Here is a 20,722-nt window from a genome sequence, read left to right as displayed (position 1 = left end):
GTGAGGTTGGCCCAGGATCAGGCAGTGTTTTGTTCTGCTGTGCACAAGGTCACTATGAGTCGGTACCAACTCGATGGTACCTAACAACAGCAACAGAAACTCCCAGGAGATATTTTGTTTGAAGTTAATCTTTGCTGCTGGTCCTTACTCCTAGTGAATAAGGTATTATGGGAGCAGTGACTTCCTTGGAAGCCACTGGGTCTCTATGGCACTTATCATTTACCCTGAAGGGGATCCAGTGCTTAAAAAACAATTTATTTGCTAGACATCAGCACTTTTCTGTGGTTTCCTCATCTTTCGGTTTGGGAAAGAGACAATTGTATATGTAAGACTTATTTGCATGAACCCTCTGAGAAGAAACAGCAGTCTTTGTAAACTGGTCTCCGAAATTGCTATCCCACTCAGGGTATCCTGGAACTCCCATCATTTCTGCAGAGGAGATTACAGCCTGAGAACTCTTACCAACCTGAACCCCCCTTTTCAATCTTAGAGCCCCTGGCTCTGCCTTCTACCACTGGCATCTTTGTTCTTCTCTGCTTTTGCTCTGATGTGTGGCAATCTGCAATAGTGACTTGGTGCTAAAAGGTAAATTTTAATTTAGGATACTGGAATAAAAAATTACCCTTTATTAAGTTCATGTATTTCATACTCTATGGAAAGACATGGAGTACTGCTGTGGTACTGTAGGATAAGCACTGGACTGCTAGCCACAAGGTTGGTGGTTTAAACTTACCACAGGTTCACTCAGTGCCACTTACCGGTAAAAAATGCTTGTGTGTCGTCAGCCTGTCAATTGAGCCCTGGTATTACAGAATAATAAAAGATTTCCTTTTTCCAAGGAATTCATAGTTCAGTAGAGGAAATTTTAAAATTAGTATGGCAAGATCAGTGTAACAGTAGAAGTATGTGCTGTATACAGAGGTGCCTGCCTAAGGAAAGTCCATCAGAAAACGCTTGCCAAAGGAGGTGGGTTTTTGAAGGATGAATAAGAGTTTTCCAGGCAAAGGGTTTATTCTTTTGTGAGAGCTTGAGTTTTAACAAAACCTTTCATATATCAGTCAGTATTAGTTTTTCAGTTCCAATGAGCATGATTTCCTTTTTGGAATAATGTTGCTATTGTTGTTAAGTGCCCACTCATAGCGACCTTGTATAGGGTTTCCTAGGAGTGGCTGGTGAGCTTGAACTGCTAACCTTGCGGTTCAAATCAACCTTTCAGTCCAGCGCATTAACCCACAACGCTACACCGGGACTCCTATGGAATAAGAACCAGGAAAAGAACAAACTGGTTTTGGCCTGCAGTCCCAGCTTTGTGTTGGGTTAGCTGGATCCATATAGTTTTTTAATAGGGAAGCCCTGTTGACCTTGCACCTTCTTACATGTGCTTTGGAGCCCAGAGTGCTGACTCACTGGACAATTGAGAGAATGACTCTTGCAGTCTTCATCCGAGAGTGATTTGGCTACACACACAAGTAATTAGTGTTTGAAATTCTTTCCTCTTTGCACTTCATACACCTGCTATCAGCCAAGTACGCTTGAGCTGAAAGTGGGTTGAGATGTAATATACTTCCCTGATTTATTTATTAAACAAATAGTTTTTGAATGACTTTACTTGCCTGGAAATACAGCGGTGATAGGAATCGTTGTCTTTATAACTAACAGCAATCCTGTATAGGATTTCCAAGGCTTTTTTTTTAAATACTTATGGGAGCAGAAAACCTCATCATTCTTCCACGGAGCAACTGATGGGCTCAAACCACCAACCTTGTGATTTCCAGTCCTGTGCTTATCCTACAGAGCCACTGAACTCCTTCTGGTAATCCACATGATAAACCATCCTCAAGGGTGACAAGGAAGCCCAGCAAGTGACTTCTCAGCCTGTCTTCACCACCCCATTCTGGCTGGGCTGGTCTTCTTAACTCTCCACTTTCCCATCAGGCTTTTCCAGAGAAACTTTGCCTGCTGTTCAAGACTTGCCCCAGCGCTCTTCAACTTGTCTCTCTAGTCCCATCCTACCTACCTTCTCTACAGGAACATTCTGCCCCCCTTCCTTTCACATCTGGCCATTGCCCTTGCTCTGTTCCTCTGAGTACCTTTCTTCCTGTTTACCACCCAGCCCCTTCAGCAGCCCCTCTAGATTCAGACAGGTCACCACTGCTGTCACTCAGTGACCTGCCCCACAAGGCGCATTCTCTTGGTGCCTCTTTGTTGTTTTTCTGATTTATAGCGACTCTGTATAGATAGGGCTTCCAAGGAGCAGCTGGTGGATTTAAATTGCTGACCTTGTGGTTCGCAGTCCAATGCTGATCCTATAGCGCCACACTAGGAGTCATTGCTGTCACTTACCGGTCATTGTTTTTAGTCACATCTTGGTGGTGCCTGATTTTTCCTGTTTGCGAAATTTTTTTTCCCTCCCAAATTTCCCACGGAACAGCTGGCTATTGTAGAATTTGCTTACATACATACACACACACAAAGAAAGGAAAATTAGTGTCAGAGGTCTAGAAAATCCCTGGCTACTCAGTTGTGAGGTATAGGATGCTTTCATTTCCCTGCAGTGGTGACCTGTCTTACCTTTATCACTGATTTGGAGCCACCTAGTCAGTCAGCCTAAGGAACTGTGGAAGTGTTTGTTGTTGTTGTTAAGTGCCATTGAGTCGGTTCCGACCCATAGTGGCCCTGAACAGGATTTCCGAGGCTGTAAATCTTTACTGGAGCAGAAAGCCATAACCACTACCAGAGCTCGTGTAGTGGTTACGAATCGGGCTGCGAACTGCAAGGTCAGCAGTTTGAAACTACCAGTTGTTACGCGGGAGAAAGACGAGGCTTTATGCACCCGTAAAGATTTACCACCTCAGAAACCCTATACAGGCTCACTATGAATCGGAACTGACTCCACAGCACATAACAAGTCAGTCACCCTGAGTTTGTCTGCTCCCTTGTGTTCCAAGGTAAAATGGATCCAGGCACAAATGACCTAGATTGTCCAGTTTATTCTTCTGTGACTTTGATTTCATACACCAGCTACCTGTATCCATTTCATCTAGGACTTAGATTAGATTCTGTCCTTAATCAGGAAGTAATAAATACTTGTGTCTAGAGAGTGCTTAGCAAGTATTGGTTGAATGACCTAAGTGTAGTTCTAGTGCCATAGGAGATGTAACTTGAGTTCTCTTCACTTGCGTTGTTTGTCCGCTGAGGGTCATTCAGAAGGAATGTGGCAGAGAGGCCTGAATGTCATGTGAGGCTTAGACTAGGGATGAAGATCTGTTCTCATCCCTGGCGCTCTTGGACTCAGGATTGCTGACTTGGACCAAGGGGCTGAGATTTCTGTTGGTAATATTCTTTTGCTAGAATGAAATTAATCATGTTGGAAATTTCATAGCAGAGCATATGTATTATATTAATTTAAAATATTATATGTGGGATTCACATCTGTTAGTTTCTGTGGAGCAGCCCAAGGAATGTTACATATTTGAGTGAATACTGGAATTGGAGGAAAAAAAGACACACAATGTGTGTGGTTAACAAAGTTAATGCTAACATGTGTTATAGCATTTCTTCTTGACTTCTTTTAACTAGGAGCGTGAAATTCCAAGATGTCACATTACAATAAAAGCAAAAGATATATACCTCATTTCCCACAGGAGGCAAATGCTTACACAAAAGATAGTAATGTGCTAGTACCAGAGAAAGGTGATGCCGAGGGAATATCTTTAGGTTGTTGGTGTTCGCTGAGGTTGAGTTGGCCCTATGTACAATGGAATAGAACTTTGCCTGGTTTCACCTCATTCTCATGACTGATTGCTGGGTTAGGACTTGGGAAGTCCTATCCAAATAAGCACTGCCATTTGTCCGTCTCTGATTTCTCATTTCTCTGTCTGAAAGAATGGCAGAACTCAGGATGGATACTTGCAGGAATCTCATGTAGATACAAAAGTGCAGCATAGCATAGATGTTGCAATCAGACAGACTTTGGTTCAGGTTCTACTTCTCTATTTAATAGTTGGGTGACCATCAGTTACTGCAGATGATCACCTAACTAATTCCTCATAAGCTGGTGAGAATCAAATGAGTTAATAACAAGTATGCTTTAAAAGGTTTGTGGAAAAATTACGTTATTTTTAATTCAGTTTTTCCATGAACTTTTTTAAGCCTCCTCATACATATGAGACCTTAGTACAGGACTTGGCGTATTGGAAGCAATATTTTTAGTTGAACGTGTGCTTTCAGTGTTTAAGAACCAGCTCAAGTTTAAGAACTAGCTCAAGTCTTTCTGATAGCACTTGCTATCAGAAGTGAGCTAGGGATAGCAGCTAATAAATACCCCATTTCACAGATGAAAAACCAAGCCCAGATCTCACATTCAGGACTTAAACTTTATCTTGGTTTATTTCTCTCTGGAAGTGACCTTTTTATTCTCTTTCACTGTTCACCTAAGAACTCCTTTCTTTTTTTCCCCTTTCATTTTCCAGTGCTCTTACGCCAGGACGTATTCTCACTTATGATAGATGTTTCCATAGATCTCTTGTTCCCTTAGAAAAGGATCCCTATCTGCCTGTACAGACCCCTGGCTTCTCTGGTCTTTTTCCCACCCCCACTGCTTGTCACCCAAGTAGGTATGCGGAGTTCTGTTAGTCGCTGGTTCTTCTTGGTCTGTGGTGGCCAAAATGTAGACTGACGGGAGTTTTCCTCCTCTGGCCAGACTTTCTTCTGAGCTCCATAAGAGTACTGAAGCATAGAGACTTGAGATGTCTCTGTTCCATGTGCAAAGACCTTCAACCAGCCTCTCTCCTCTGTTCAGTGCGGGAATGGGCTGAACAGACAGAATTTTGTCAGGGTTTAACTGATACACTCACTTTGTGGCCTTGGATTAGTTTTCTCTTCCCAATTTTTCAGTTGTTTGTAAGAGCCGTATTAAAATAATATAAATGAATCAGTGTAGTGTATGATTTAGAATACTGACTCTGGAGCCGAATGCCTGTGTTTCAATCACTGCTGCCGTATCAGTTCTTAGCATGGTAACCCTGACAAATGTCCTAACCTCTTTGCCTCATTTTCTGATTATAACATGATGCTAATAGTTTCAGCTGGCCTGTGCACAGCAGAGACAGTTCTCAGGGATGTCAGTGCAGCCTGTAATCACACGTGTTCCTCTCTCCCATGTGGCCTCCAGGCTCCACCGTTAGCCTAAGGGCGAACAATAGTAAACCTCTGAAGGAAACTAATCGTCAGATCTGCTGTATAAACTCATCAGCCGCTCCTCAGAAACCCTATGGTGGTGGTGGTTCCAACTCATAGCAGTCTTGCATAGGGTTTCTGTGTCTGTAAATCTTTATGGGAGCAGAAAGCCTCATCTTCCACCAGAGGAACAGCTGATAGTTTCGAACTGCTGACTTTGAGGTTAGCAGCGTGACTCAAACCACTATGTTACCAGAGCTCTTTCAGAAACCCTCTACGGGGTCTCAGTGAATGGGAACATACTAAGTGGCACATAAAAACAGCAGCAAAACCAAAGAACAAGTCCTGGTATGGCATTATAGGATGAACACTGGACGGCTAACTGCAAGATGGGTGGTTCAAACCCACCACTTGCTCCTTGAAAACCCAATACAGGGTTGCTTTGAGTCAGAACTGATTGGACAGCACTTAACAACAACAACAATAGCAAACAAAGAACATGTCCCCATTTAGATAGTCGGGTTGTACACATTTTATGTTCCTGTTTTATGTATGAGAAGAGGGATGAGAAAAGGAGGTCACTGTTAGATCATCCAATTACATACTATCTGCATGACAATTACATTTCACACTATTTGCTTAATCTTTGTGCCTATGATATATGTGTGTTTGACTATGAGAAAACTTTAAAAAGTTCATAGAAAACTGAAATGAAAAGATAATGGCATTTTTCAGCAAATTTTTTGAAGCCCCCTCCTATGTATATGGTGATGATGGTCGTTGTGTGCCAGCAAATCGGTTCCAACTCATATCAACCTTGTGTAGGGCTCAGAGGCTGTAAATCTTAATGAGAATGCAAAGTGTCATTTCTCTTCCTTAGAGCACCTGGTAGATTGGAATTGTTGACTTTATGGTTAGCAGCCCTGCTCATATAGCCTAAGGGCTCCTTCATATGTATATTATTGCTGTAGTGGATTTTGAGGCTTTTTAAGTCTTCAGATGAGCAGAGAGCTTCATCTTTCTCTTGTGGATGGGCTGGTGGGCTCATTTTTCAGACCTTGTGGTTCACAGTCCAGTGTTTATCGTATGGAATCACCATGCTCCCCTATGTTGTATGTGTATATATGTGTGTGTATTATACACACATACACAGACGGGGGTGGGAGCTTCAAATACTTCATGGAAATATTCCACTAGCTTTTAATTTCAGCATTACCACAAACATTTTGAAGATTTTGAAGTCTCTTCATATATGCTACACATACAACCCTTTGATTTCAAACAGTTTTTTCCTCAAACTCATCCAACCAGGGTTCCCATATTATATATATTTTTCTCTCTCTCTTTTAATCAAGGATAGTCCGCTGGCTTTGAAGGGATGGGTTAGATGTTTGGGACAAAATTGTAATTTCTGAAATTTTCTGTGACTTCTTTAGGTGTTACTTAATTTGTACTTTTGTCTTCTGCATATCGTGTAAGGCAGCTGTTTGCTGAGTATATAGTACATGTTGTTGTTGTTGTTTAGTGCCGTGGAGTCAGTTCACAGTGACCCAGTATAGGGTTTCCAAGGAGTGACTGGTGAGTTGAGCTGCTGATCTTGTGTTTCAAGCCAACCTTGTGGTCCTATGCTTATCCTACAGTGCCAGACCTCTTCCATTTCTTGTTGCAGGGAGCCTTGATGGCACTGTAGGATAAGCACCAGACTGCTAACTGCTAGGTCAGCACTTCAAACCCACTAGCCTATTCCTCAGGGCAACGATGAGGCTTTTTGCTCCTGTAAAGATTTACAGACTCAGAAAGCCTGTACTCTGAGTTACTGTGCGTGAGAATCAACTATATCTCATTGTTAAGTTGCCCTTTAGTTGGTTCCAACTCATAGCGAAACCGTGTAGGGTTGCCGGGGAGCAGCTGGTGGGTTTGAACTGCCAGCCTCACAGTTGGCAGTCCAGTGCTTATCCTACATTGTCACACCAGTATTTCATTTGACTTGATGGCAGGGTTTGTTTGTTCCTTGACTCACTCATTGTCTGGAATAGGGAAGGCACACCCTTCTGGAATCAGGAGGTGGGGAGAGCAGAAGCTACTTTTTGAGGAAGCGACATTCTATCTGAGTCTTAGCAGAGAAGTAGGTGGGGGAACATATGGATGAGCATTGAGACTTAGGAACAGTAATTGCAAAGTACTGTTGACTAGTTGGTTCTGGGAAGTGACCCAAGAAGACAAACCTTGAAGGCCGTTGAGAACAGGTTGTAAAGGGTGATGAACTCTGTGCTGAGGAGCCTAGTATTGTAGATGTCTTGCTAATCTGTAAGAAGAAATAACACATTCTTTTAAATTACAATTTTTCTCATTAGTTTGTTGTTGTTAAGTGCTTTTGAGTTGATTCCAACTTATAGTGACACCCTGTATATAGGGTTTCTGAGGAGCAGCTGGTGAACTTGAACCATTGACCTTGCAGTTCAAATGGCTTTGCAGTCTGGCACATTACAACTACTTATTTCCCATAATCTCGCTACCCTGAGTTAAGTATTGTGCTGTATTATTTTCCTAGATGTTTGTGTCTGTACATGTTTCATAAAGATTTAAAGCTGGGAATGACATTAGCGTTGTGTTAGACAATTCTAGTTACAGGGTAAGGGATGAATTTGAGGGGAGGGCTTGTCATGGTGACAGGTGGCAGGGGGAGAGAGAAGAAAACTCAGGGACAGAAACTTTTGGAAGGTCAAATTAACAGGAGAAGAGGGGACAGGGTCACAGATTTAGGGCATCAGTGCTATTAATTACTGTTTTTGGGAAGTGAATGGATCTGGCTCTCAAGATTGTTAAGACACTAGCTTCAACAGGGATATAGTTCTTTTCATCTGTCTTTAGTTTTCTGTGACCCAGGCCTGTGGCCCAGACAAGCATAGCTCATGAGGTAGCCAATGCTGTTGTGGGCAGGCAGGCCAGGCCCCCTCCCACGTGGGTATTGACCTTTCATTCCTCTGACTTTATCCTGTCTGGTGATTTCCTTCATACACTGCAAACCTCTCCTCACATACGGTACACGGTACACTGTAGATCTCCTATTTCTGTGATGCCCTATCTCAGCCAGGAGAGGAAGGAAGACTGTAGGGAAGAATTTGCACTCCTACTCTTATTTGGTGCCTCTTGGTGTCAGATTAAGGCTATCTATGGTTGCAACTACAGAACACAGCAGGTTTAAGTTTGTGCCCCTTTCTAGGGTCCTCCTTAGGGTCCCCTTCTGACGGTTAAGTCCCCTGGCTTTCTGCGTGTGCAGAGTCCTGGACTTTGGAGAGCAGGAGTAGTATGGATGTTCACCTAGGGTCATCCTGTCTTTCCATTTTGCTTAAAGGAGGTGACTCCAGGTGTGTTAACATCTTGCTGCTGCCCAGTTATTGAAGCAGTGTGGTCCAGGAAATGGGCTTGTGGTTGTGGGTTGGTCTCAACCCTGCTGAGGACTCTGGGTGGGAAGGGAAGGGGCTTTGTATCTCATTGACTTACAGCCTTCTCTCCCTCTTTAGTTTGTTCTGAAGAATTATGGAGAGAACCCAGAAGCCTACAATGAGGAACTGAAGAAACTGGAGTTGCTCAGGCAGGTAAGAGTATAGTATTTTTATCCATGCACAGATAGGATTGGTTTGATAAGGAGGTAAATAAGCCATCTAGAACTGTGTTCTTATTTTAACTTAGTATACCTTTTCTGAAAAAACAATTAAATTGATGGTAGAAATTTTTGGGGAAAAAATCAAAGGCGGGGGGGAATAAAAAAGTTGAAACCAGCTTTATTTAGGCTAAAGTCCATAGAGAAAAAAGACCAAAAAACCCATTCCAAATTTTTTGTGTAAAAAAATATAGAGAGAGGGAGACTTCACAAAATTCATGGAAGAATTTATATATATTATATGATAAGAATTATAATTATATATAATTATAATGATCTAAATTAAAATAATTTATATGTATTATATGATAAATTATATTTATCATATAATTTATATGATTCCATTATCTTTTGATATAATTTTTCCACAAACTTTTTAAAATTCCCTCTTATAGGTAGGAAAACCCAAAAGTAAGATCACACCAAAAAGTCTTGTTTTTTTTCATTTAATGTATTTTGAATGTGCATCTGTATCAACAAATGCATAGCACTATGTAAAACTTTTTATTGTGAAAATACACACAACAAACCATTTGCAAATGCAACAAATTCCACATTTATGTTTCAGTGATATTGATTACATTTTTCATGTACATGAGGCCTTCAAAAACTTCATGGGCCATATTAAGGCCCTCGCTACATCACAGATACCAATGTTTCCCACCCCTTTTTGTGGTAATGTTATCAAAGATAACATCTTTTATCTCAGATTTCCTATAATTTAGATTTAAATGTATTTATTATAATTATTATTAATGCTTTTGCTATTATAAGGTGCCTTAGTGGTTTAGTGGAGTCCTGGTGTGGCACTGCAGAATATCGTGCTGACCTGTAAATTCAGTTTGAATCTCAAAGTTGGCACTTCAAACCCATCAGCTGCTCTTTGGAAACTCTATATAGGGTCTCTATAGGTTGGAATCAGTTCGATAGCACTTAACAATAGCAACAGTGGTTTAATATGTTAAGGGTTGGCTGCTAACCATGAGATCAACGGTTCAAACCTCCAGCCACACAGCAGGAAAAAGATGAGGCTCCCTGCTCCTGTAAAGACATACATTCTTAGAAACCTAATGGGGTAATTCTGCTCTGTCCTAGCATGAGGGACATACTAGTTGTATTTACTAACCAAAAATGTCTTAAATCTGACCTTTACACTTGTTAAGACATTTCTTTGTATGGAAATATGTCCCCCTCACTTGGACAGTTTCAAGTTACTGTCTAATGATCATAACTTTTCTTTGTGAAGGACTGATTACCTTTAGCATTTCTTATAGGGCTTGGCCTGGTGGTAGTAAGTTCCCTCAGTTTTTTGTTTATTTAGGAATAACTTAATTATGCTCTCATTGTTGAGTGACAGTTTTGTCAGATATGTTCTTGGCTGACAGTTCTTTTCCTTTGAGCATTTTAAATGTTATTTCATTGCCTTTTTATTTGCGGTTCAGCCTCTATATTGTATATTAAATATTTCCTTCTATTTTATGAGTCACAATAACTGGATTTCACCTAAGCATTGTATTGTGTAGGGAAAATGTCCCTTCCCTAAACTTTTTTTTGTAAGTGGAGGCTTACAGGGCAGATCACTATTTTTACATTCAACAAATCATTGTACTGATTACAATCCCCTCCATGCACCTTTAACTAACATTATTTACCTCTGTTACATTTTTTATGTACACATAACACACTGTAAATATATATTCATTTAAATGTCCAAAGGGTACATTTTGCAAGCCAGCCTCCTGCCTGTAGACACACACTGCTTTTCTGTTCATGCTCTTTTTATAGTCTACTGCTGATCTTTTTCTCTATGCCTTTGCTACCATCTCCTTTGGCTCTGCTTTTCTGGTTAGGGACCCCTTGCTCCTTTCATGTTCTTCCCTCTTGATGGTCTTAGGGTCTCTTTCCTGAAACAACAGATAACTGCTCCTCCTTTTAGTTGCACTTCATCTACATTTATAGTTGTGACAATCATCATTAGACCTGAAAACAGTTACTGGCAATTGAATCATAAAATCCTATCCCCCTAATTACCAGACTCATGTGGACATGCAGCAATTTCTGTCTTACTCCCCTCCTTCTGACACTAAGCACCCTCATGAAAGCTTGTAAGCCTACTACTTCATGCCTTTATGGACCCCCAATTTTGGTAGCTGAAGTCTAAGTCGCCCATCCCTATTAACCCAGTGTACTGAGGAGGCATGCTTGAGCCTTGATATGAAGAATTCTCCCCTATTTGGTTGGAATTTTAGACAGCTTCATTCATAATCAGATTGTAGCAACTTATACTTGTTCCCTATATCATACTTCTTTATCTTTATCTGGTTGGCAAACCATCCATGCTAGGTTAAATGGGTACTGTCTGCAAGTCTGGGAGTTCTCACATACCGCCCCACCTCTTTAAGTCAGCTGGCTGCTTCATTCTTAACTCTAGCCTCCAGTGGTTAGGTCTATGTCTTTGGTCTTGGGAGTTCACACGTCTCTCTAAACTTCAAACCATCCCATCTTCTTCTCTCTTTCATCTCAAGGTCATCAGGAATCTATGGAATATGGCCAGTCTCAGCCCATGTCTTCTTTGCTACATTTCCCCCACTTCCACTCACAAGTTGACCAGGACAATCACCAGCGAGCATACAAAACTGTTTGGTGTTCCCTTTGAGTTTCAGTCTCAGAAAGGGGTTTACTCTGATGGGTTTTTTTTTTTTTTGCCTTGATGACTCGGGGGCAGACAGCTTATTTGATATTGTTATAGCCAAACAGTGTTGTTGTTTTTTTGTGTGTTTGTTCCCCCCCCCCCCCCCCCCATTGGTCTTTCTTTCAAGAAGTGTCTTTTGTTTCTCTGGCTGTTCCTGGTTGGTCTGCATGTCTTTTCAATTGGGAATGTCCCTCTCCTGAAGGTTCTGGGTTCATTGACTTCTTCTTGCCTGCATGGTTTCTGAAGAGAAATTGGCACTTATATTAATTTGAATCTCTTGTGTTTAATATTTTGCTGCTCTGGTGCTGTTCTCAAATTTTTCATTTTGTCCTTGGTTTCCAAGGGTTGATCATTATAATGCTTGGTGTGGCTTTGTTGGATTTATCCTTCACTCACCTTCTTGAATGTGAAAGTCCCTGTCTTTAATCATACTTGAGAAATTTAAAGCCATTATTTCTTTTAAATTTCTGTTCCTTTCTCTCTTCTCCTTCTGGGGCTCTTGTAACTACATATATGGAGTCCTGGTGTATTGCTGTAGGATAAGCACTGGACAGCAAGGTCGGTTTGAGCTCCAGGGTTGGCGGTTCAGACTCACCAGCTGCTCCTGGGAAACCCTAAGCAGGGTTGCCATGAGTCAGAACTGACTCGATGGCACTTAACAGCAACACAGACAGATATCTATATTGTATACACACACATACATATATATTTATATGAAGGGGCTTTAGAAAGTTCATGGAAAAATTTCATTATCTTTTCATTCCATGTTTTCACAGAATTTTTGAAGCCCTCATGTTATTCCACTTGGTGGTGTCCCACAGATTCCTCATGTTTCTTAACTCTATTCTTCCTTCTCCTCAGACAGAAATACCTTTTTCTTTTTTTATGTTTTATTGTGAATTATGTGATAGTTTACATGGGAGAGCATTAGTTTTACATTCATCTATTGTATATATTGTTTCATTGCCATGGTTACAGTTCCCTCCATGTATCATTAACTTACCAAAGTGAATACCCTCCAAGCCTGCCCCCAGGTCATCAGCACACAGCCCCTCTCCCTCTCTGGGTCTAGAGCTCCCAACTGCTCCATCTCTCCATGTCATTGTCTCTGCCTCCATCTCTGGTGTCATTGTTTCTCTGGGTAGGGTCCCGCACTCCACTCTTCTCCCTTGATGGTCCCAGGGCCCTCTGCTCCTGGACCGCAAAGCCAACCACTCCCCTCCATTTGCTACAAAGCATCTACCTTTACATTTCAACCCTCATAATCAGTCCTGATAACAATTATTCACTATTGTACCACAAGAGACCTATCCCCATCTCCTTTCATCAGCCCCGCCCAGACAGATTGGCTACTACTCAGTGGAGATTCTACTTTCCTCCACGTCCTCAAGATCTAGGATCCCTCTTGAAAACTTGTAAGCCAGACACTTCTTGCCTTTGTAGCCCCCCCATTTTGGGTAGCCAATGTCCAAGTTGTCCATCCCTGTCTACTCCGTGTATGGAGGGGCTGGGAATGATCCTCGCTGTAAAGATCTGTTCCCTCTGATGAACTGGATCTACACTTATGGATGCAGTAGCTCAAAAAATTGTATCAGATTACTCTTTTTTTCCTCTTCTTTCTTCTTCTAGTTGAGCTCTGATCATCCAGTCATTGAAGCCAGGTCAAGTGGGTATTATCTGCAAGTGTGGGTGTTCTTATGCATATGCCCTCTTTTCTTATCAGCTGGACACTTAACTCTCCACTCTAGTCCTCTGTGGCTATGTCACTGACTCTGGGCCTAAGATTCCCCAGGTCTTGCCACACTGCTGGCCATCCAGGTCTCCACCCAGGTTCACAGGAGTCTATTGAAAGTTTTAGGGCTTAGCTGGCAGCTTCATTGCTGTTTTTCCCTCACTTCCGCTTATTGGTGACCATGTATCAGAGCGTATGTCTGCTCGAGTATTCCCATTGAGTCTTAGTCTTGGAAGGAGGTTTGCTCTGAGGGGACCTGACCACTTACCTCCATGTCTTCTGGGTGAGCAACTTGCTTGTTCTTGTAGTAGTCCGACTGCTGTTAATTTTTTTTTTATCTTTCCAGTCGGTCTTTCTTTCAAGATGTATCTTCTGTTCTTTTAGCCACTCCAGGCTGGTCTGCTTGTCCTTTCAAGTGGAAATTTACCACCTCAGAAGATTCTGGATGGGGTTCAGGATTCCACCTATGGTCTTACGTAATGCAAAGGCTCTGCAGGAAGCCTCCTTCACTGGGTACATTGTAGCCCCATTTTAGGTATTCCAATCAGTTATAGGCAGAAGACAGACTTACAAACTTTCTATGGTGTTATTTCTGGTTATTCCTTTCTCTCCCCTTCAAGTGTCTATTTTATAATGGTGTGCCAGGGAGAAATATCTTAGTTGTCTTATTTTCCAGTTGATTTATTTTTTCTTTTGCCAATTTAGATCTGCTGCTGAGCCTTTCCTCAGGGACTTTCTGTTCTCTTATTTTTGTCTTTTGCATAGGCCATCCTTTTGTGCCTCTTTATAGGCCTTGTGATTATCTGTTGTAATTGGGTCATTAAACTTTCAGTGTGGTAACTCTGGAAATTAGATTCTTCCCCTTCTTTGGGAGTTTACGCTTCTTCCTATTTATTATTATATAAGTTATTGGGGGATGTAGTTGTCTACTTCCATTTCAGACTCCTGTTTAGGTGTACTTTCTGTTTTCTCTTTTCTATTGGTCTCCCTACGCAGAGTACTGGCCTTCACTCTTTCACCTCTGTGTTCTGTAAGTGGGGCTGTTGTCTGTTGCCACTTCAGCACAAACTGCTGTAGCTTGTAGCAGTTGATGTGATCAATCTTCCCACATGGTATTGGGGATGATGACCATGTTACTCTAGTACCAGACTCTTCCTATCAGAGACTCTGGCTATGCTCCTTCATGACTTACCCCTATCTTCCTTTTGGGATTACGGCCTAACTCTTATTGTTCATCACAAGTCTCTTCAACCCACGCACCCCTCCCCCTCCCCCCCCACATGAGTACTGACTTTGCACCTGTGACACTAGCATCCCCCTCCCTCCTGGAGCATCAGCTGCCACAGACACATCCCAGGAAGTGTTGCCTGTGCTTTACCAGTCTCACAGTCCTACCCTGGAAGCGGCTGCTTTTGGACCAGCTATAGAGTGGCTCAGTGAGTGTGTGTGGGCTGGAGTGCTCATGTGTCCTCACTGTTCATGCTGTGCTCACCTCATTGCCACTTCCTGGGACTCTTGAGAACTCCAGCCCACACTATACTCACTGAGCCACCCTATCCCTGGTCCACCTCCTCCACTGTCTCAGCCTGGAGTGCACTCACCAAGTCTCTTTGTCCTGGGCTGAGTGCTGTGGAGCTCAGGTCCACGCTGTGCTCACCATTCTGCACTTCCATGAGCCTCGCAGTGCCTCTTAGTTATGCTTGTCAAGCTACCTTATTCCAGGCGGGACTGCTCAGGTGTCTTAGCCACACTGCACCCACTGTGCCTCTCTGTCCTGAAGCTAACTGTTCCTGTATTGCACCCAGCTCTGCACCCACCATGCTATTTCCTGGGACTCGTGAGAACTCCCGTCTACGTTAGGAGAGTTGGGGACTAACCTCCATTCTCCTATCGTCATTGTGATACCTTTTTCTTGATCAGGCTTTGTTTTGGTTCTCCAAACATTTAATTGATAGCTAATGCTCTGAAATGACAGATTTCATCACATTTTACTGCTTTTCTTCTGAATTTGTTATAGGGGCACTGGAGTGTGCAACTGCTTGTGCTGCCATATTGTTGCAACTTAAGCAACACTGTGATTTTAATGTGCTCACTACATTATATATAGTATAGTTGAATATGTTTCTTATTGGAAGACATTGGTTTATTTGTTTTTCACCATTGTAAAAATGCTGTCATAAACACACGTGCATGCCTCTAAGGATTTAGGATTGTTTATGCAAGAATTAGTGGATGAATGTGTATGTGTTTGTTTCAGGCCACATCATGGTGTGCGCCTGTTCCTTTTGCTCATGTCAGTCTCATAGATGAAAAGGGCATTTAATTTTTAGTTATTTGGGTAATACTATGGTTATATATTTTTTAAAAAACTTTTTTTTTATTGTGAATTGAGTGAAAGTTTACAAAACAGATCACCCGTCCCACAGTCAACAAATTAAATACTTCGTGCCATTACAGTGATTGCAGTCTACTCTGTATACTGTCAGTTAACAGGATTTACCTCTATTCACTTAATTTTTTTCCCTCCTCCCCACTCACCTTGTAACCATCACAGAATGTTTCATTTAACAACAAAATCTTAACTTTTTACAGTTCCTGTATTGTTTATCCTTTGGTAATTGACTCAGTATAGTGCCCTCCAGGTTCATCCATGTTGTGAGGTACTTTGCAGATTTTTGACTCCGCAGTGCATAATATTCCATTGTGTGTATGTACCAATGTTTGTCTACCTATGCTTCTGTTGATGGGCGTTTAAGTTGTCTCCATCTTTTTGCTATTGTGAATAGTGCTGTAATGAGCATTGGGAGTACATACAGTTAGTCATGTGACAGCTCTTATTTCTTGAGGATGTATGCCAAGTAGAGGGATTGCTGGATCATATGATCTATTTCCAACTTTTTGAGAAAGTGCCATACCATTTTCCACAGTGGTCACACCATTTTACAATCCCACCAATAGTGTAGGAGAGCCACAGTCTCTACACCCTCTCCAGCATTTGTTAAATGTTTTCTGTTTTTTGGAACTTTGCTACTAATGCTGGAGTAAGATAATAGAATTGTGTATCTCTAATGACTGGTGTGGAGTTTTGGTGTGGTGTTGTGGGTTAATGCACTGGACTGCAAAGTCAGTTTGAACCGCAAGGTCAGTGGTTCAAGCTCATCAGCTGCTTCTTGGAAATCCTGTACAGGGTTAGCTATGGGATGTAACCTACTCAGCAGCACTTAACAACAACCATTGACTGGTGTGGTGCTGTAGAATAAGCACTGGACCACAAGATCGGTTTGAACTGCATGGTCGGTGGTTTAAACTCAACCAGCTGCCCCTCAGAAACCCTATTCAGGGTTACTATGAGTCAGAGCCTACTCACCGGCACTTAACAATGGTGACTTATAGGAAGTCCTGGTGTGGCGTTGTAGCTGGACTGCAAAGTTGGTTTGAACCACCATGTGAGTGATTCTATCTCACCAGTCGTTCTTTGGAAACTCTGTACAGGGTTGCTGTGAGTTGGAACTGACTCAGTGGCACTTAACAATGACTAATGGATTACTGGTATGGCACTGTAGGATAAGCAATGGACTGCAAAACTACAAGGTCGGTGATTCAAACCCACCAGCAGCTCTTCTAAAACCCTATACAGGGTCACTGTGAGTCAGAACTGACTTGACCACACTTGACAACACTGGCTAACTGATCATGAACATTTCTTCATGTTTGTTTGCTGGCTGCCTGAATGTCTTCTTTGGTGAAGTGTCTGTTCGTGTCTTCTGCCTATTTTTAAATTGGATTATTTGTCGTCTTGTTGAAGTGTTGTATAAGTTTTGGAGAGTACTCCTTTGTTGATATGCCATTGCCAAATAGTTTTTCTCACTCTGTGGGTTCTGTCTTTACTCTTTGGTGAAATTCTTTGATGCATATAAGTGTCTTAATTTTTAGGAGGTCCCTGTCATCGATTTTGTCTTCTGTTTGTATGTCTTCGGTTATGCTTGATAACGTATTATATCATATATCAGAGCTACTAAGTATGTGCCTATTTTTTCATTGATAATCTGGTTTTACATTTAGGTTTTCAATCCATGTTGAGTTCATTTTTGTATATGGTATGAGATATGGGCCTTGTTTTATTTTTCTGCCACTATATTTCCAATTTTGCGGCACCATTTGTTGAAAAGACTGTCTCTTCCCCATTTAATGCATTTTGACCCTTTGTCAAAGATCAACAGATGGTTGATGTGGTAGTGTGCTCTAGAGTTGGTTCTGACCATGGCAACCCTGTACAGGGTTTCCGAGGCTTAAATCTTTACGGGAGCAGAAAGCCTCCTCTTTCTCCTGCAGAGCGGCTGGTAGTTTCAAACTGCTGGCCTTGCAATTAACAGCCCAATTTGTAACCACTACGCTACCAGAGCTCCTTTAACTGACAGTAGGTGAAGATGGATTTACTTTTGGGTTCTCAGTTCTATTTTATTGATCTATGTATTTTTCACTGTATCAGTACCAAGCTGTTTTGACTACTGTAGTTATATACTAGGTTTTGATATCAGGAAGCAAGAGGCCTCCTGCTTTGTCCTCCATTTTTAGTAATACTTTGCTTATCCAGGGTTCCTTTCCTTTCCCTGTAATGTTATTATTGTTTTAATTAGGTACCATTGAGTCAGAACCAACTCATAGTGACTTTATGCACAATAGAGCTAAGAATCGTTTCTATACTTGAGCACATTGCTACTGCCACTGTGCAAATCCATCTCATTGGGGGTCTTCCTGTTTTTCACTGACCCTCCACTTTACCAAGCATAATGTCCTCCAAGAACTGGTCCCTCCTGATAGTATATGTCCAAAATATGAAAGAGAAACTCTGGTCATCTTGGCTTCTAAAGAGCATTCTGGCTGTACTTCTTCGAACAGAGATTGGTTTGTTCTTTTGTTGGTCCATGGTACTTTTAATGTTCGACTCCAACACCGTAACTCAAATGCATCAATTAGTTTACAGTCTTTGTTATTCACTGTCCAGCTTTCGCATGAATATGAGGTTATTGAAAATACCATGGCTTGGGTCAGGCACACCTTAGCCCTCAAGCTGACATCTTTGCTCTTCAATACTTGAGAAAGGTCTTGTGCAGATTTGCTTAATGCAGTACGTCATCTGATTTCTTGACTGCTGTTTCCATGAGTGTTGATAGTTGATCCAAGAAGAATGAAGTCCTTGACAACCTCAATCTTTTCTCCATTGATAAGAATGTTGTTTATTGGTCCAGTGGGCAGGATTTTTGTTTTCTTTACATTGAGATGCAATCCATACTGAAGGCTGTGGTCTTTTATCAGTAAGTTATTTTCATTCTTTTCACTTTCAGCAAGCAATGTTGTATCACATGCATATCGTAGGTTGTTAATGAATCTTTCTCCAAGCCTGATGCCAGTGCTGCAAAGGTGGGTAGAATAGAAACAGGAACCACAGGGAGGAAGATGGATAACTATTATTGCACGCTTGTTGTGAAGTGCCATCGAGTCAGTTCCGACTCATTGAGACACTGTGTAGGTAGGGTTTCCGTGGAGCGGCTGGTGAGCTTGAACCGCCAACCTTGCCGTCCAGCACATTAACCTACAGTGCCCACTGGTTGCATGGAGGGGGGACTGCAATCATTGAGATGAAACAAAGTGTCTGGTTTGTTAGTTGTAAAACTGATGATCTTATCTGTAAACCACTTCACTCAGTTCACAATGTTATTCTTGTTAAATGCCGTCGAGTCAATTCTGACCCATAATGACCCTGTACAGGGTTTGTGAGGAGCAGCTGGTGAGCTTGAACCATCAACCTTGCAGTTCACGGCTTTGCAGTCTGGCGTATTAACCCTTAGCGCCACACCAGGACTCGGCAATAGAAAGTTTAAAAACAGAAAAAAATGAGGTTTGGCCTTTGTGACATGCTGCTTGAAGTGACAGCTCTGCAGTGTGGTGCTGTAACTGGTCTAACCGAAAGGTCACCATCTGCCTGGGAAACCAGCAGGATCACTGTGAGTCAGAACCGACTCGACTCAGTGACACTTCACCACCACCATATGGGGACTTATTGTTGTGTGAAGGAAGACTGATGCCCCAAAGGGAGCTACAGTCTCACTCAGTACACCAGGCACATGCACATGTCCCAGGTTGACAGCTTGGGGCCATGCTCCAGATTCTAGGTCCTAGAAGACACATCCGGGCCCCTTCTTTTGGGTGAGACTGTGTCCTCACTGTGACCTGCTCCTGGGAGGGTATATTGTCCTTTTTCTGTTTATAGGGATGGGTTTAGGCTCTCTCTACACCCCCCCACCCCACACATGCACCGGGAGAATAGTTAATGTTTTGGTCCTGAGCCTTCTAGATAATTTTATTTTTGCCTATATAACTAGTGTGGATACTAATATCATTATGATTTTACATAAATGATACCATGCCAGTCCTGCCTGCTCTTTTTGCTCAGCTGGATGTCTTGGAAATCATAACACATCACTAAGTAGAGATCTTTGTCTCCAGTTTTCACTGCTACACAGTATTGTCTTGGGTGGGGAGCTCTGACATACAGAATCCTCGTTAATTGAAAGGGTGGTGACCCTGTGAATAATGCCATGATAAATATCTTTGCTCACACATATTAGCATTTTAGTTTCTTGGTATCTCTGATGGAATTTTTAGATGTAAAATGATGGATCAAAAGTAAAGTATGTTAACAACCTGAATACTCACTGGGAACTGTCAAGAGTACAGCTGTTGAGTGCAGGAGAGAGTGGGTTTTCATGCCACCTCCCAGATCTGATGCAAGTTTCTCAGTGCTGGTGAAGGGCTGGGATGCCTGGCCTCAACCCCAAATGATGCAGGCTAACTTCTCCCATCCCAGAATGCCATCCGTGTCCCACGGGACTTCGAAGGCTGCAGCGTCCTTCGCAAGTACCTAGGCCAGCTCCACTACCTGCAGAGTCGAGTCCCCATGGGCTTGGGCCAAGAGGCTGCTGTCCCTGTTACCTGGTGAGGCTCAGCGGGCTGGGGACTGGGGGCCCCTGGGAACTGAAGATGCTCTTTCCCTTGCCTTCCCTTGACTCTAAACTGGAGTGAATGGGTCTGCCCCTGGGGCTCTGGCTGACCTGATGGCATGTCTGCAGGACAGAGATCTTCTCAGGCAAGTCTGTGGCCCATGAGGACATCAAGTATGAGCAAGCCTGCATTCTTTACAATCTTGGTGAGCTTTGGGCCCCTTTCAGCCTTTCCTCATGACCTCAGAGTCTTGCTGACCTAGGATCTTAGGTTAGCAGCCAGTCACAAAAGCTGGCAAAGGAGCGAAACCTGGATTCTCTAGCTCCTCCATTGGGCTCTAGTGGGTTGGCTACCATGTCGTATGGCCACCATGACCTCCACCACGAGGATGGACCTTCCTGTAACTGTGGGCTGCATCAGACCAAGGGAGTGCAAAGCTGACTTCAATGTCCTT

At 42.4% G+C, this 20,722-nt stretch overlaps 1 protein-coding gene across 1 annotated transcript in view; it reads left to right on the top strand.

Annotated features, from left to right (window-relative positions):
- PTPN23 (protein tyrosine phosphatase, non-receptor type 23) overlaps positions 1-20,722 on the top strand; it is a 36,024-nt gene that overhangs the window by 8,046 nt on the left and 7,256 nt on the right. The window contains exons 2-4 of the mRNA XM_006868799.1: positions 8,703-8,777; positions 20,135-20,262; positions 20,397-20,473. Of these exons, the coding sequence (XP_006868861.1) occupies positions 8,703-8,777; positions 20,135-20,262; positions 20,397-20,473 (280 nt within the window). The remainder of the gene's footprint in view (positions 1-8,702; positions 8,778-20,134; positions 20,263-20,396; positions 20,474-20,722) is intronic.

The sequence above is a fragment of the Chrysochloris asiatica genome, unplaced genomic scaffold (genome assembly GCF_000296735.1).
Source record: "Chrysochloris asiatica unplaced genomic scaffold, ChrAsi1.0 scaffold00124, whole genome shotgun sequence".
NCBI lineage: Eukaryota > Metazoa > Chordata > Mammalia > Afrosoricida > Chrysochloridae > Chrysochloris > Chrysochloris asiatica.
The sequence above is the reverse complement of the archived record's forward strand: the minus strand, read 5'-3'. Positions and strand labels throughout refer to the sequence as shown.